Here is a 17,762-nt window from a genome sequence, read left to right as displayed (position 1 = left end):
ATTGGGTTCTGCCTCACCCCTCCAGCTTGGAAAAGAGTTTTGGATATAGGATCTGGTATGACCCAGTCCTGTTGTTAATTTATATGAATGGCCCGGTTAAAGTTTCAGGTATAGTCACTGTGGCAAGGATATTGTTTACCAGTGGCACTGTGAGTTAAACCACAGAGCCTAGGACTTGCAGATCAGAAGGTCGGCGGTTCAAATCCCCATGACGGGGTGAGCTCCCATTGTTCGGTCCCTGCTCCTGCCAACCTAGCAGTTCGAAAGCACATCAAAGTGTGAGTAGATAAATAGGTACCGCTCCGGCGGGAAGGTAAACGGTGTTTCCATGCGCTGCTCTGGTTCGCCAGAAGCGGCTTAGTCCTGCTGGCCACATGACCTGGAAGTTGTACGCCGGCTCCCTCGGCCAATAAAGCGAGATGAGTGCCGCAGCCCCAGAGTTGGCCACGACTGGACCTAATGGTCAGGGGTCCCTTTACCTTTTACAAATAATATAATGTAGAGTGAATTGGGGGGGGGGGGGGTTGCAAGATGCAGGAGTTTGCTGTAATGGTTAAAATTAAAAAGTTCCTTCCAAAATTGTTCTGTTTATAGACACTCCCACTATGTATGCTGGCATGTACTGTACCTATAATTTGGCTTCAATTGGTGGAACTGGAACTTGCAGGTAGCACACAATACCCATTCCACATCTTGATCTTTTAGTGTGGCAGCAGGACCCTTCGCTCTTTTCAATGTCTCCTAAAAACATTTTTGTTTAGACGAGCCTACCCAGATGTCTAGAAAGTTGATTCAATATTTAATCTGATTTTAGTCTGTTATTTTAAATTTTCTAAAGTCTTCAATTATTGTTGTTTATTTTTCTTATTGATAATTTAATTGCTTTATCTTTTTGGTAAACCACTTTCAGGTTTGTTCATTGTTGTTGTTTTGTTTTACAATGAAACAGTGTATAAATTTTATGTAATCAATAAAGGTGCAGAAGGAGCACCTTCTGTGCTCCTTTGCCATTTTATTTTTTTAAAAAATTGATATTATTTTGGTTTTTAAGATTAGCTGCCCAGTAACAGTCTTCGGGGTGACCCGCAAAGATAAAACGATAAGGCACAATTTTAGAAATTTTATAAAACAATTGCAGCATGACCATTTCCAAGCCATTTTAAGAATGCAGGTTTATAAAGGGAACTAAAATAAATAACAGCAGCAGCAACTTAAAGTACGGTTCAGGCACCTCTCTCTCTGGGGAGGCTTTTGACAACCGAGTGTCCTCCAGCTGTTTGGACTAAAAGTCCCATCAGCTGGCGCAGGGGCCGATGGGATTTGTAGTGCAAAACATCTGGAAGGCAACCGCGCTGGGCTGCGCATCTGGACCCACCTTGGTCTGTTACCGCAAGCCCTCCCCTGCCATGCCCTCTTTCCGCCTCTAGGTGCCGCCCTCCTCCACCTTTCCAGCCTCCCCCCCCCCCCCCGCACTTTCCTATTTTGCTTTCTGTAAGATCCAGGATTTATTTATTTTTTTTCCCCCTCCTAAATTCCTTTCTGGTCTCTTTCCGGCCATGTGCGATTGCAGTTTCCTCTGGGCGTCCATTTCAGCAGCAGGCTGCAATTAATCAGCGGAGAAATAAGGCGAGGAGGAGCAGAAGAGGCGAGGAAAGGGAGCAGGAGAAGAGGACCAGAAAGGGGACAAGAAGGGGTCCGCCCCATAGACCACACTGCCAAGGCTCCCCTTCCTGGGTGGGGGCAGAGGAGCGTTTGCAGAGGAGCCTCCTGGCCTTTGGGATCTGGGGATAAAGCTTCCTGGAGAAAAGATCTCTGCACCCCACAGAAGACCCTTGGCAGATGTGAGTGGATGGGGTGGCCGGGGGCTGCCACCCGGGTCCCTGGGGCAGGAGGAGTGCTGCCTACTTGGGTGCACCACCCGCTTCCTCCATCCCTGCAAAGCCCACCTCGGGTGGGGCTTGCCCGGGGCTTCTGCCCAGAGAGGGCACCAAAGTCTCATCCCCTCTCCAGCCCCAAAGCTATGGCGAGATTTCCCCCACCTCCATTCCTCTCTGGGCTGAATTCCAGCTGGGCTGGATGGCTCTGAGCCGGGCTTGAACCTCGCAGCCGGAGAAGCCTCTTCCATCAGCTTTCGGGGGGGGGGGACACCTCCCTTTTCAGCCCCCCAATCTGGTTTTACCTATATTTCCATCCCTTGAAGCTTCCAGAAGAAGACACCGGATCGAAGGAGATCCTGTCGCAGCTTAGAGACAGAGAAATAGAAAGAGGTTTCTAATATAGATATATATGCAATTGCCAGCAAGGAATATTATATATCACAGCAGGATTTTAGCAGCGTCTTGAGCTCCCCTCCGCTAAAAAAGGGGGAGAGGGTTTTCTGTGGCATTGAGGGCTTTGCACGCCACCAAAGGCCATGCAGTGAGAAGGATGTCTCTGTCCAGGCTGAACAGTTTCCTCAATGGCTTCTTGGAGGACCCGTCTGAGACGGAGGCGGCCGGAGCAGGGGACATGTCCGGGGTCCTCAAGCGCTTGGAGACGGGCACCGTCCTCACCCTCTTCTACCAGAAGAAATCCCAGAGGCCCGAGCGGAGGAACTTCCAAGTCCGGTTGAAAAGCAGGCAGGTTGTCTGGAGCCGCACCGCAGAGAAGGTGGAAGGGGATGGTGAGTTGGCCGGGGGCCTGCTGTGGTTTGGGGTGCTATGGTTTGGGGCAGTGGGGGGGGAAGGGGAGGTGGGGTGGACCGAGAACGTGGGGTCTGGTGCAAGATGCTGGAGAAGGCTCCACGGGTCTTTGCCGAGAGGGAACTAGTGTGGAGTTTGCTCAAATGTGCTCTGCGCTGGGCCGCACTCTGACCCACTGGCCCAGGTTAGCGAGTGGAGGACGCCGTGTTAGAAACTCAGATGGATTGGCTAAGTGCCAACGGCCTCCTTAAACCAGGGTTACAATCGTTAAAACAGAATGCCTAGTTGCTAATTTGGGGCCAGGCAGCTTTTTCAATACGACTTTTTGGTTCCTGGTTGTGCAGATAAAATATTTAACGGGTATAATTATGCAGGATGTGGTATTTGTGTGTGAAAACAGTCCAAGGACCCCCAGGCATGCACCTCCAGTTGGTGGAGATGTCAGGAGCCATCCTGGTGCCTGGAGATTGTCACTTGGTTGCATTTGGCCCATAGCCAGGTGCAAAATGCTCCTGGCGAATTTCTAACCCTGTGAGGATCTTGGCAACCTTAGTCTTAGCAGCCACGTATCCTTCCGATGTTGCACATGTGTCCTTGGGGAAACCTGGCCACCAGGACTGACACACCAGAGAATTGTGAGGGCGCTGGCAGTGGGCAAGGAAGTGTTGTTGAGTTGGCCGAACCTTGTGGCATCTGATGACATTGGTGAGGCTGTTCTGGAAGCTGTTATTATGAAGGCCACGGTAGGTTGAGTGGAGATCATAGAATCATAGAGTTGGAAGAGACCACAAGGGCCATCGAGTCCAACCCCCTGCCAAGCAGGAAACACCATCAGAGCACTCCTGACATATGGTTGTCAAGCCTCTGCTTAAAGACCTCCAAAGAAGGAGACTCCACCACACTCCTGGGCAGCAAATTCCACTGTCAAACAGCTCTTACTGTCAGGACGTTCTTCCTAATGTTTAGGTGGAATCTTCTTTCTTGTAGTTTGGAACCATTGCTCCGTTTCCGCTTCTCTGGAGCAGCAGAAAACAACCTTTCTCCCTCCTCTATGTGACATCCTTTTATATATTTGAACATGGCTATCATATCACCCCTTAACCTCCTCTTCTCCAGGCTAAACATGCCCAGCTCCCTTAGCCATTCCTCATAAGGCATCATTTCCAGGCCTTCTTCTGGCTTCTGTGGTTGCCTTAGTTCAGCCTTTCTCAACCTGTGTGTCCCCAGATGTTGTTGAACTACAACTCCCATCACCCCTAGCTAGCAAGGCCAGAGCTCAGGGATGATGGGAGTTGTAGTCCAACAACATCTGGGGACCCACAGGTTGAGAACCACTGCCTTAGTTTATTGGGAGATGGAACCCTGATTGTTTACCCCATTCAGCCCAAATCTCCTGGCAGTGCTGTTCGTTTTGTAGACTTTCTCCAGAAGGAGCAGAGTGCGAGTGTGTGTTTGTGTAACACAATTTTAGACATAAAAACTCAGGCACCTAGTCAACTCCACGTATTCCTTGTTGTTGCTGATGCTTGAGACCAGAGTGCCTTCTGCCAGCATCGGCTGGTGGCTCAGTTACGACCCTATCGGATGACCCGGCTGCAGTAGTCTACGCTGTGGTAGCCCCAAGATTGGACTACTGCAGTGGGCTTTATGTGGGGCTGCCTTTGTTTGGAAACTTCAGCTAGTGCAGAACGTGGCCAACCAACTGCTGGGGAGCTGATTATATAAAGACCAGTCCTGGCACAGTTGCCCTGGCTGCTGGTACATATCTGAGCCCAGTTCAAGGTGTTGGTTTTGACCAATATATCCCTGTATGGTTCAGGACCCCAATATTGTTGGAGCCCCGCTTTTGGCTGGCATCTACTTGGGCCCTACAGTTGAGTCCCTTTGGCAGGCATTCCCTTTGATGCTCTCACCTCAGTGAGGCCTGCTAGGTGCCATCACTAACATGCTTTTGGGAACCAGGTGTAAAAATACCTGTTCTCCCAGATATTTGATGGATTGTGATGATTTTGCTGTCTCTGCTGCTGTTTTATTTGGTCCGTTTTGTAGGTTGTTGTGATTCATTCGTGTTTATTCCTATCATGAGCCTCACAGTGTTGTCAAGATCGGGCAGACTGTGGCGCAGGAGAAGGAAGGTTAGGGAATGGGGAAACCTGGGAGCGGCTGTCTCCCCTTTGTATCCTGACTTCAGTCACTTTTGGAAGGGGAATAGGGATGCCAGCTCTCCCGCCCGACTTGGAGACAGCAATGCTCACACTCTTGGCATCCCCACAAGAGTAGAGATTCTCGTCCCACCTCATCTGTAAAAGCCGGTATGAGAGACAGGGAAACTCATTGGGACATCTTCATTGCTTCCGTCCGATTCTGAACTTCTTGCCCGCTCCAGAACTCCTGAATCGCGACTCCTAAGCAGTGTGCTTATTGCCCAGACTGTACCATTACTAGCCTGAGTAAAGACCTCTCTCTTACTCACAAGTAAAAGCCTTTCTTTACATATTTGGGTGGGAGTCAGGACAGCACTCTTCACATCTTGTTTTTGTTTTTTTCCAAAAAAAAAATATTCATTTTATAATACAAATAAAGAACACAAACAGAAAAACAAACAACACAAACAGATTTTTGTCTTATTTTTCTAAACATTGTTAAGTGGGCTTCCCCAAATCCCATCTTTCTGATTTTCATTTTACCTCATCTTTAGCAGTTTACATATATCATAATTTCTAACCACCTTTTTTTTAATCACACTTACTTTAACCATAAAAAACTTCACATTTTATCACTTACAAATAATACTATTTTAAAATACACTATCTTCTACTTCTAACCCTATAGCCTATATCCCCTTCCAAAGCTATTCTAAGATTTAAATATTAACATATTTTTTCAAATATTCCTTAAATGTGCTCTTCACATTTTGTAAGCCGGTTTGAGTGTCCATATGTAGCAAGTGATTATTCTAGTGAATAATAATGGTGAAAAGTGCAGCAGTTAAAAAAATGGCAGCACAAACCACCCTTTGCCAACCTGGCACTATTCAGCAGTTTGGGACCTGGGGAGACCTGTGGCCAAGCAGCTCCACTTCTTGGAACATGACTCTCCTTTATTTCATTTCTGAATCCACCATTATCTTTCTGGTAAGATTCCCTTACCTGATCCATGAGGATAAAGGTAAGGGACCCCTGGACAGTTAAGTCCAGTCAAAGGCAACGATGGAGTTCCAGCACTCATCTCGCTTTTCAGGCCAAGGGAGCCAGTGTTTGTATTCAGGCAGCCTTCCCAGGTCCTGTGGCCAGCTGGACTAAACCACTTCTGGCGCATGGAACACGTGACAGAAACCAGAATGCACAGAAACACCGTTTACCTTCCCGCTGCAGTGGTACCTATTTATCTACATGCACTGGTGTGCTTTGGAACTGCTAGGTTGGCAGGAGCTGGGACAGAGCAACGGGAGCTCATCCCGTCACGGGGGTTCGAACCGCCGACCTTCTGATCGGCAAGCCCAAGAGGCTCAGTGGTTTAGACCACAGCGCCACCCATGAAATCATCTGATCTCTGTTCACCTTCCTCTTTATTTGCAAGTTACCCAGTTTTGGTCTCCCAGACATTGCAGCTCGTCACCTGAGTCTCCTGTTAATTTCCACCCAGGTCCCACTTAAAGTCTTCCCCCTGGCATCTGGTTGGCCAGCTGTGGGAACAGGAGGTCGGACTAGATGGGCCATTGGCCTGGTCCAATATTAGCCGTATCTTTGCAAACCCAAGCAAAGTAGGTAGAAGTGGATCCCCTCCCCAATTGGGATGTCTCACAGATGTGCTATTCCAGCACAGGATGTTGTGCTTTGCTCACAACGTCTGGCCCTAATGCCTCCTTTTGTACTTGCAGATGTGCTCTCGCTTTCCTGCCTCAAAAATTCCTCAGCTTCCTTATCTCCCACAAATCAAAGAACAGACGCTCCAGTTCCTTAGAATGAGCTTTAAGGAGAAACCCTGCCCATCTTTTGACTTCCAGGACATTTGTTGAGATCAAGAACGTCCTAACGGCTCAAGGGGAAGGTTGGGCCACAGAAGGGCAGCGCAGCCTCTGCGAGTGGAGAGAAATTGGAGACACGGGGCTAAGAACAACGGAAGAGGGGGGTTGAATCATAGAATAATAGAGTCGGAAGGGACCCCCAAGGGTCATCTAGTCCAACCCCTTCAATGCAGGGATCTCAGCTAAAGTGTCCATGACAGATGGCCATCCAACCTGCTTAAAAACCTCCAAGGAAGGAGAAGGCACAGCTTCCCGAGGGAGTCTGTTCCACTGTCAAAGAGCTCTTGCTCTCAGAAAGTTATTCCTGATTTATTTATTTTTTAATATATATATATATATATAGTATTTTTTACCAACCACCAAAACACAAACAGTGAAACCCCCCAGGCGGCTGATACATTGGGTATACAATATTCAATAATATACATATTCAATAATATTCAATAATAACCAAAATAATAATCAAAATAATAATCAAAATTAACCCTATGTACACTTCTATATACCTTAACACTCCTCCTTCCACAAGGTTTATTTAACTTTTAACATTTTAATTGCCCCAAATTGTTCAAACCTACTCAAGGTTAGTGAGGTCAGTGAGAAAGAGGAGGATTGGTTTGAGCAGATACTGAATTATTTGAGTTATTCCTGATGCTGAGTCGGAATCGCCTTTCTTGGAGCTTGAAGCCATTGGTTCGAGTCCTACCCCCCGGAGCAGGAGAAAACAAGCTTGCTCCATCTTCCATGTGACAGCTCTTGAAATATCTGAAGATGGCTATCCTGTCTTCTCTCAGCCTCCTCTTTTCCAGGCTAAATATACTCGGCTCCTTCAACGTTCCTCATCAGGCTTGGCTTCCAGACCCTTGGTCCATAGCTGTCAACTGTCCCTTATTTGGCGGGAAAGTCCCTTATCCCAGCGCTGTGTCCCGCTGCTGTCCCTTATTGATGATGTCCCTTAAATTTCCCGGGTTTCCAAAGAAGCAGCTCCTCTCCCTCCCTCCCTCCCTGCCGGCCAGGGAGGAGGGAGGCTCCAACTGTGTTGCTTGGCTGTGTTGCTCACCCAATAAGGAGTCTAAGAACGACTGGGGGGTGGAGCTTGCATGCCTTGTGCCGATCAAATCGGCCGCTTTGCCTGGGGACTCGCCTTTGCTCAGCGCTTCCCAGCGGAGAGGTGACGGTGGTTTCCCTTGCTGCATCCCCTTTGCCGGATTGCTGCGCTGTGGGAACCACCGCATGAGGCTTCGTTTGGCTGCTGGCTGGGCTTTCTGCCCTTGGGTCGGAGGGGCTCAGAAGTTGAACATACCTGTGCCCAGAAAATCCCTTATTTTGGCTGCTGATCCCTTATTTCCGAGGCTGCTGGTCCCTTATTTTCAAATCTGTAAGTTGACAGATATGCCTTGGTCATCTTGGTTGCCCTCCTATGTACGCATTCCAGATTGTCAAGATCCTTGGCCTAGAACAGGACACAGGACTGCAGGCTCACTGGCAAGCGAAGGGATAGAAGGAAGGGCAAGGACTGCAGCTCAGTGTTAGAGCAGCTGCCTTGCATGCAAAAGTCCCAGCTGCAGTCCGCAGCATCTGCAGGGAGGGCCAGGAATGTCCCTGTGTGGAAACCCTGGAGAACAGCTGCCGGTCAGTGCACAGAGAGGGTAGCCAACGCGCTGCTCTCCAGATGTTTCAGACCACACTCCCCATTGGACCCCAGCCAAAATGACCGATGGTCAGGGATGATGGGAGTTGTAGTCCTATTGGCTACTCTGGCATGGGCAAAGCTGAGCTAGACAGACCAATGGTCAGACTCTGTCAGAGGCAGTTTATAATAATAAGAATTTATTATTTTTACCCCACCCATCTGGCTGGGTTTCCCTGGCTACTCTGGGCGGCTCCCAGCAAAATATCAAAATACAATAATTCATCAAATATTAAAAGCTTCCCTAAACAGGGCTGCCTTCAGATGTCTTCTAAAAATCAGATAGTTGTTTATTTCTTTGACATCTGCTGGGAGGTCATTCAACAGGGTGGGTGCCACCACCGAGAAGGCCCTCTGCCTGGTTCCTTGTAACCTGACTTCTTGCAGTGAAGGAACAGTCAGAAGGCCCTTGGCACTGGACCTCAGTGTCTGGGCTGGACGATGGGGGTGGAGACGCTCCTTCAGGTCTACTGGGCCGAGGCCATTTAGGTTTTTCAAGGTCAGCACCAACACTTTGAATTGTGCCTGGAAACTGGGAGCCAATGTAGGTCTTTCAGGACCGGTGTTACGTGGTCCCGGTGGCCACTCCCAGTCACCAGTCTAGCTGCCGCATTCTGGATTAATTGCAGTTTCCGGGTCACCTTCAAAGGTAGCCCCACGTAGAGCGCATTGCAGTAGTCCAAGCGGGAGATAACTAGAGCGTCCTTCTGCCTTTCCCCCTCACAGCATGCTTCTCTGCCTAAGAGACACATCAAGAGAGGGACCCCAGGGCTGACCTTTCTTTGGTGTGGTAGAGAGGATTAAAAGCTGCCCCGTACAAGTGGGGAACAGGGAGGGGACCAGCCCTACAACAGGGAGGTCAGATCAATCTGACAACCGGCAAATCGGACTTCCCAGAGAACTGATATAATCCCCGGTGGAGAGGGAGCGAGGGAAGGGAAGTGGGTAGGGTTCAGGGCAAACTCTTCAAGGCCAAATCCTGTCCCTTTGCAACAGAGGCTCCATTTGGGGGAGTCCATATGGGGGAGACCCCATTTGACTCACCAGGAATCAAGCTCCTGCAAGGCAAAGTGGGGTGTAGGGTGGAGGCCCTGTACTATAAAGGAAGAGAGGGGTCGTTTCGGTGAAAGATTTGTTTTCTTCCAAGTGGGCTCCCTCTCCCTTCTTGGGAACTACTTGATCTACGTGGCATAAACATGCAGATCAGAAAGGCCTGGTTTGGAAAGGGGGGCTTGCAGCCGAGGAGTGGGTAGGAAGACAGAACGGAGCAGGTCGACAAATGCCTTTTGGAGATCCAGTTCTCCTTTGCCAAAGTGTGCAGCTGACCTATTGTTCTGGGTGGCTAGGAAAGATTGCAATCTGGAAAGCCACACTGTGCCTTTAAGTGGGAGGAAAGGGGGAGGGCACAGGTTTGCATAACATTTACATATGCTAAATTTCAACAAAGAGGTGCAAATTTAGAACTAAAGACCTCAACTTAAAACAAGGACGCAATTCAGCTCACACTACTAGGAGTGAGCTGCGAGCAGGTGACCCGTTGTAGAGTTTGTAGAGAATTTTTTAAAAACACTTTACAGATGTGGTACTCAGGATTTGAAAGGAATCCGAAAAGGAGAGGGAAAGCAGAAAATGCATTCCTCTCCTCGCAGTGTGTAAGTGAGGTCGCTACTGTAAATTCTGGGATGGCAAACAAAACACCACTCAAAACTTTCCGCAAGCCAAGCTTGCCTTGACCTGTTCCTAATGGTGCCATTTCAAGAGCTCTGTAGCCAGTCCGGTCTCTCCTTCCCCTAGCCTGCCACTAAAAGGATAAGGTTGCGGCGTTCATCTCGCTTTCAGGCTGAGGGAGCTGGTGTTTGTCCACAGACAGCGTTCTGGGTCATGTGGCCAGCACGACTAAGCCACTTCTGGCACAACAGAACACCGTGATGGAAGCCAGAGGGCATGGAAACGCCATTTACCTTCCCGCTGCAGCGGTACCTCTTAATCTACTTGTACTGGTGTGCTTTCGAACTGCTAGGTTGGCAGAAGCTGGGGCAGAGCAACGGGACTCACCCCGACGCAGGGATTTGAACCACAACTTTGCTATTGGCAAGCCCAAGAGGCTTGGTGGTTTATGACCACAGCACTACCCGAATCCCTACTTAAAGGATAGACAGGGGTCAGCAACTGAAGTGGGCTACCTGGTTCCCAAACTGCAGGTCTTGGTGGTAAAACAAAAAAAGAAGCAATTAGTTCAAGTTTTTAATGTGACATTTTAATGTATTTTTAATCTTTGTTGGTGCTGACCTTTAAAGCCCTAAACGGCCTCGGTTCTGTCTGCCTGAAGGAGCATCTCCACCCCCATCGTTTTCCCCAGACACTGAGTTCCAGCTCTGAGGGCCTTCTCCCTGTGAGAAGTGAGGTTACAGGGAACCAGACAGAGGGCCTTCTTGGTGGTGGCGCCCGCCCTGTGGAACGCCCTCCCACCAGATGTCAAGGAAATAAGCAGCTATCTTTTCTTTAAAAGACATCTGAAGGCAGCCCTGTTTAGGAAAGTTTTAAATATTTAATGCAATATTGTTTTAACACTCGATTGGGAGCTGCCCAGAGTGGCTGGGGAAACTCAGCCAGATGGATGGGGTATTAATAATAATAATAATAATAATAATAATAATAATAATAATAATAATAATAATTAATAATAAATTGCTGTTGTTAGGATCTATAGGTTGCCAAGTCCTTTCTGGCCTGATGCTCCTGTGCTTTAAACTGTCGAGGATGCCCTGCGGGGGGGGGGCAGGGAACTACCTGCTGGCTTGCTTTTTCACGCTGGTGTTTTCCGAATGAGAAACCTCATTCAGTTAGTCCTCAGCAGTGCCTGCAGACCCCATCACTCTCAGGCATCTGCCTTCAGGGTAAGCAAGCCTGAGAGGTTTTTTAACGGCCACCTGTCATGGGTGTTTCAGTTGAGTTTCCTGGGGGTTGGGCTAGATGACCTTTGGGTTCCCTTGCAACTCTGTGATTTCAGGATTCTATGGTTCTTCCCTCTTCCCCCTGCCCCTCCCGAGACCTGACGATGGCGTGGCTTCCGCGTGGGATGAAACACTGTGGTTGCGGTGGGATGTTGCTGCCGCAGGCATCCAAACGCCCAGGGTCAGAGTTCCAGGAAAAGCAATCTCTGCCGGCCCCTTGCAGCTTGCGCTGCGGTCCCTCCTAATGCAGAACGGAAGCTCCCTCTTGCTGCTTCCAACGCTGCTAAAAGCTTTGGGGTCGTGCCCTTCTGCAGCGCCTGGTCGGACGCCACATCCGCGAGGGAAGTGGCTGTGTGTGCTCTCTGAAGCACCCTTGTTGCAGCCGAGTGGCCCCACGTCCCACTCCCTCCTGCCCCAACTCCTTGCGAGTGAGCAAGGGGCGGAGGGAGAGAGCGTGATCCTGCCAGAAATATATTAAATAACCCAGGGCAAGTGTGCTTTGGAGGGGGTTTGTGGTCTCGTCCGGCTCTGCAGCCATTCGCGGCCGGGTGAGATGCCTCCCTTAGCGCAGGCTCTCTGCAAATATGTCAGGGGAACTGGAGAACAGAGAGCTCCTTTGGTTAAAGGCCAGCCTGGGGACAAATTTACCATTAGTAGGTATCAGCTGGAGATTAACAGACATGTGTTTGTGCTCAAGGAAGGCTTCCATATCTATCTGAATTATTCCTGCACACCTCCATTGCCAGCAGCACCTTGAATTGTCTTAACCCAGCTGTGATTCCTGCATGTTTCTTCTTTTTTTACGTTTCCCTTTTCCACTCAGTCTTCTTATTCCCAAGCACCAAACCATAGCTGTCAACCTTCCCTTTTTTTGCGGGAAATTCCCGTATTCCAGTGTTCCCGCTGCTTCCCGCTGCTATCCCGGATTGTTAGATATCCCGTAAAACAGTGTTTCCCAACCTTGGGCCTCCAGCTGTTTTTGAACTACAACTCCCATCATCCCTGGCTAGCAAGACCAGTGGCAAGGGATGATGGGAATTGTAGTCCAAAAACAGCTGGAGGCCCAAGGTTGGGAAACACTGCCGTAGACTGTCCCCGGGACAGGTGAGGCTGCTGATCCCTTATTTTCGAGGCTGCTGATCCCTTATTTTCAAATCTGAAAGTTGACAGCTATGCATCAAACACAGCAACCCGTGTTTTTCAGTGATAATAACCCTTTAAATCTCCCAGAATATCATGTGCAGATCTGAAGAAATGCACAACAAAAACACCCATCTATTGCTTCTTCTTCTTCTTCTTCTTCTTCTTCTTCTTCTTCTTCTTCTTCTTCTTCTTCTTCTTCTTCCTCTCCTTGGCTAATCTGCCCCGCAAGGCCAATGAGCCTGAGTTGCATTCATGTTTTCTGTTCGACCTCCTTCTTGCCTATTGGCTCAGCCCTGCCCAGAGGCCGCCGGCTCCCTGCGTGTTGGACAAAGGAGAACTTTATTTGTGGCTAGATAAATAAACCGTTGGTTTTTGGCAGCTGCCAGCCCCTCGGGTGCTGGGAGGGCACAGGGCTATTCAAAGATTAGCTGTGTGACTGGCAAATCCCTTCTGGGCTCCGGCGGGGATTTCCTCTTTAAAAGGACATCAAATGGACCCCAACGTGGAAGGGAGATCCTTTGCCCCAAGGCAAGCAAGAGGCCCAGGGCCTCCTGGGTCATGGCCCCCTGATGCCTTTAACCTCCTTTGCTGAAACTGGAGCTGTGGGTGGATGATAGCTTTTCCAGACAGCTGGGTTTTCATTATGCATGCCTGTAGAGAGTGTGTTGTTGTTGTTGTTTAGTTGTTTAGTCGTGTTTGACTCTTCATGACCCCTGTCCAACCATCTCGTCCTCTGTCGTCCCCTTCTCCTTGTGCCCTCCATCTTTCCCATCATCAGGGTCTTTTCCAGGGAGTCTTCTCTTCTCATGAGGTGGCCAAAGTCTTGGAGTCTCAGCTTCAGGATCTGTCCTTCCAGTGAGCACTCAGGGCTGATTTCCTTCAGAATGGAGAGGTTGGATCTTCTTGCAGTCCAGGGGACTCTCAAGAGTCTCCTCCAGCACCAGAATTCAAAAGCATCCATTCTTCGGCGATCAGCCTTCTTTATGGCCCAGCTCTCAATTCCATACATCACTACTGGGTGTAGGTCTGTGAAAGCGGTCAAGATCGAAGCATGCCACCTTGAGCTCTTGGGAGAAAAGGTGGGGTTTAAATGTAAAAATTAACAATCTCGTGCAGCAGCAAAACCCCATTGTTTGAGCATGGTGGATGTTCCCTGTGGGCTGTGACGTCTTCACCGCCACCCAGCAAAAAACAGCAACAGCAATGCAATTTTCTTGAGTCTTCCTTCGTAAGAAAGAAGCCTTCCAAAACAGCTGTGCCCCAATATATTTTGGGCGCAAGCTCTGCAGTGCTATCTCTCGAAAGGAATGCACAAGAGCCCTCCTGTTTGAGCGGGAGAAGTTCCCAGCGGGTTGTGCTGCCGGTGTGTTTGGCTACGCACATCCAGCCGTGAGAAGGGCAAACATGGAAAACGGGACAAAAATGGTAGGTAGCCCCTGTGAGACTTTCAGGTGAAGAGATCTCATCCGAGGCTACTTTGGAGAGAATGTTAAGGAACCAGGGTCGTTCCGGCATATGCGTAGGGCTTGTGAAAAAGTTGTGGACCTTGGCCTTTGCAGAAATTGCTAAAATGGAGCAATGGAGATTGTCATTTCAAACCTCCTGCTGGGCATCTTCTTGTAGCTGGTTGCTCAACACTGGGAGGACCCAAAGGGAGCCATGTTATCTAACTGGCACAAGACAGCTTGACGAGTCACTTTGGTGGGAAAATTCACAACCGCCGACTTCCAGCTAAAGGAGGAAAGCGTGGATACTCTTTAGTGGGAGACTAGCACCGTTTCATTCTTTAAGCAAGCAAAGGTGATATACAGGGACATCTCCCAGCAGAATGCAAACCTTTCTGGCTGCTATGAAATTCATAGATTTGAATTTTAATGCTTCCTAATGGATTGAACTGACAGATTCGTGGGTTTCTTGGGATGGCAGTCTTTAGTCTTCTTAAGCGCTGTTTGGTGGTGGAGCGGACTCTGAAATTGGTGGCCTCTCCTTCCTTGGTGGTTTCTCAGCAGAGCTTGGATAGCCGCCTGTCAGCTGTGCTTTAGCATTGCGGGGTGGAGGGTGGACTGGATGACCTTTGGGGGACCCTATGACTCCTCTGTGGGAGGAGGAGGAGGAGGCTGTTTTGTATTACTAAAACCCAGTCGTTAAAGAATTATACAGTGGTACCTTGGTTCTCAAACGCCTTGGTAATCAAACAATTTGGAACCCAAACACTACAAACCTGGAAGTATGTGTTCCGGTTTTTGAACCTTTTTCAGAAGCCAAACGTGCTCCATTTTGAGTGTAATGCTCCCGATTTGAGTACCACACTTCTGTTTTGAGTGTTACGCTGAGGTCCGTTTTTGCTATTTATTTTGCGTTTTTGTTTTACCGGCTCTTTTTTTTAGTTTTTGTGACTGTGTGGAACCCAGTTCAGCTACTGATAGATTGATTGTGTGACTGCGGTACATCACTTATTGCTTTTGTTTTATGGATCAACGGTCTCATTAGATAGTGAAATTCATGTTCAATTGCTGTTTTAGGGGTTGTTTTCAAAAGTCTGGTACAGATTAATCTGTTTTGCATTACTACTTTCCGTGGGAAAGCACGTCTTGGTTTTGGAACGCTTTGGTTTTGGAACGGACATCCGGAACGGATTAAGTTTGAGAACCAAGGTGCCACTGTAAAAGGAAAGAGAAAAGGGATGAGACGAAAGCGCACCCGATCCAAGGGCAGGAAAGGCTGCCTTGCGCTGAGTCAGGCCCCTCATCCGCCTTGCAGACGATAGCGTCCGCTCCGACAAGCAGCGGCTCTGAGAGTTTCAGACAAGAGTCTTTCCTGGCTGTATCAGGAAGTACAAGTGTGCCAGGGTCTTTCTGTGTCGCTGTCAGTGCGCAGGGTCTGCACAGCCACAGCACCAGAAATGTTGCTGTGGATGTTGCTGTGGACGGTATTTTTTTTTTTTTTAATGATGAAAAATTGATGAAGATGTGGCCATTTTATAAAATTTTGTTGACTAGGCCAGGAATATTACTTACACCCGAGGAGTACATATAGCTCAATGAAGATAAAATTTGGTGGAAACCATGTTTTTTAAAGAGATAGTGGCTTTCTCACAAGCATACATCTTTTTTAAGAGTAGAATAAGAAGACGGAGAAGTTTTAATTATAATGATAATTTAATTATAAATAATAGTCAAAGTTGTCTACTTAAAAATAGATTTTTGAATACATTATTGAACTATTAAAAATTGTATAATACATTTTAAAATGAATAATGTATTTATTGTAAAATGTATTTAAAATTATAATACATTAATTAAAAATTACGCTATATACTTATTTATATATAAGACTTCAGTTATCCCCAGGGATGCGGGTAGTGCTGTGGGTTAAACCACAGAGCCTAGGACTTGCCGATCAGAAGGTCAGCAGTTCGAATCCCCACGACGGGGTGAGCTCCCGTTGCTCGGTCCTTGCTCCTGCCAACCTAGCAGTTCGAAAGCACGTCAGAGTGCAAGTAGATATATAGGTACCCCTCCGGAGGGAAGGTAAACGGTGTTTCCATGCGCTGCTCTGGTTCACCAGAAGTGGCTTAGTCATGCTGGCCACATGACCCGGAAGCTCCCTCGGCCAATAAAGGGAGATGAGCGCCACAACCCCAGAGTCGGCCACGACTGGACCTAATGGTCAGGGGTCCCTTTACCTTTACCTTTATCCCCAGGATAAAAAAAGGGGGGCACATTATCTACCTGGCCAGGGCCTCTGCCTGGCTCTGCAGGGTCCTGTGTGGACCCACACGGACGGTGGCATGTAGCCGTGACCCCCGTATTCGGTTTCTCCCCACCCTCCTTTCCCAGCTGGTCTGCCAGCCTCTTAATTCTCTTTCCTGCCCTCTACCTGCTGCGATCTGTCGGAGCCCAGCTGCAGAAGGAATTTGTTGCTGGAAATCCCGGGAACTGGCTGGTTTCCTGCCTATTTGTACGGGACAATAACTTCAAGTCTGCTAACATCGCTCTGGTTGCCCTCCCCACCCCAACGCCCCTGTGTGGCGGCGTCTCGGTGACTTTGGTTGGGAGAACTTAATTTGTAGTGAGATGACAGTTGCGAGAAAGAAGATTCTGACCTAAGGGTCACCCAATTCAAACCTGCTGCAGTGCAGGAATGACTATCCATCAATCTACTAGTTCTCAGCTGTGCAGGATAGACTTGCACGCAGGAGAACTTTCCACGGGGTTGTAACTTTTGATGCTTGTTTTACCCACCCATGAAAGTTCACTGAGAGATAAAGAGCATTTCCACTGTGTTGAGGAATGCAGCTTTCTGCTGAAAATGAAGGCAAGGTTTCACCTTTGCCAGGAATTGAATTCCCCTCCCCCTTTTTATACTGCTAATATGTCAAAGACAGCATCTTAAAAAGCAGAGACATCACCTTGCCAACAAAGGTCCGTACAGTTCAAGCTCTGGTTTTCCCAGTAGTGATGTATGGAAGCGAGAGCTGGACCATAAAGAAGGATGATCGCCGAAAAATGGATGCTTTTGAATTCTGGTGCTGGAGGAGACTCTTGAGAGTCCCATGGACTGCAAGAAGATCCAACCTCTCCATTCTGAAGGAAATCAGCCCTGAGTGCTCCCTGGAAGGACAGATCCTGAAGCTGAGGTTCCAATACTTTGGCCACCTCAGGAGAAGAGAAGACTCCCTGGAAAAGATGGAGGGCAGAAGGAGAAGGGGACGACAGAGGACGAGATGGTGGGACAGTGTTATCGAAGCTACCAGCTTGAGTTTGACCAAACTGCGGGAGGCAGTGGAAGACAGGAGGGCCTGGCGTGCTCTGGTCCAGGAGGTCACGAAGAGTCGGACACGGCTAAACGACTAAACAACAACAACAACAAATAAGTCAAAGTGCAAGATTCCACATTCTGCAATTTGAAATTCCGCTTTGAACAGTTTGGTGAGGCGAGATGGTTATACACTTTGCAGAATATTTTGGTTACAATATTCGTAGGCATTGCAGCTCATTCTGAATACAAACCTGTATTCTTACATTTGGAATAAAGTTGTATTATTTTGGGGATTAGCACTGAAAAGTATTTTTAAAGGCACCAGAATCCCTTGCATGCCCCCCCTAGTATATTGGAAGGGTGCTTTGAAGAAAGTTATTTTGGAGTTAGTGATGGATCTTCTAACTGCAGCCAAAATGATGATTTTTGTCCATTGGAAGAAGTTATTCTCGGCCCTTGATGGAATGTGATGGCTACCTTAGTGAAATTAATACTTTAAGGTCATC

The 17,762-nt window shown here is 48.3% G+C and overlaps 1 protein-coding gene across 1 annotated transcript in view; it reads left to right on the top strand.

Moving 5' to 3' along the window:
• Positions 1 to 1,519: 1,519 nt before the first annotated feature.
• The window catches only part of LOC307220317 (1-phosphatidylinositol 4,5-bisphosphate phosphodiesterase gamma-1-like), a 95,612-nt gene continuing 79,369 nt past the window's right edge, over positions 1,520 to 17,762 (top strand). The window contains exon 1 of the mRNA XM_079984152.1: positions 1,520 to 2,662. Within this exon, the coding sequence (XP_079840278.1) occupies positions 2,428 to 2,662 (235 nt within the window). The 5' untranslated portion in view covers positions 1,520 to 2,427. The remainder of the gene's footprint in view (positions 2,663 to 17,762) is intronic.

Source organism: Podarcis cretensis (genome assembly GCF_951804945.1).
Source record: "Podarcis cretensis genome assembly, chromosome: 7".
Classification (NCBI taxonomy): Eukaryota; Metazoa; Chordata; class Lepidosauria; order Squamata; family Lacertidae; genus Podarcis; species Podarcis cretensis.
The sequence above is the reverse complement of the archived record's forward strand: the minus strand, read 5'-3'. Positions and strand labels throughout refer to the sequence as shown.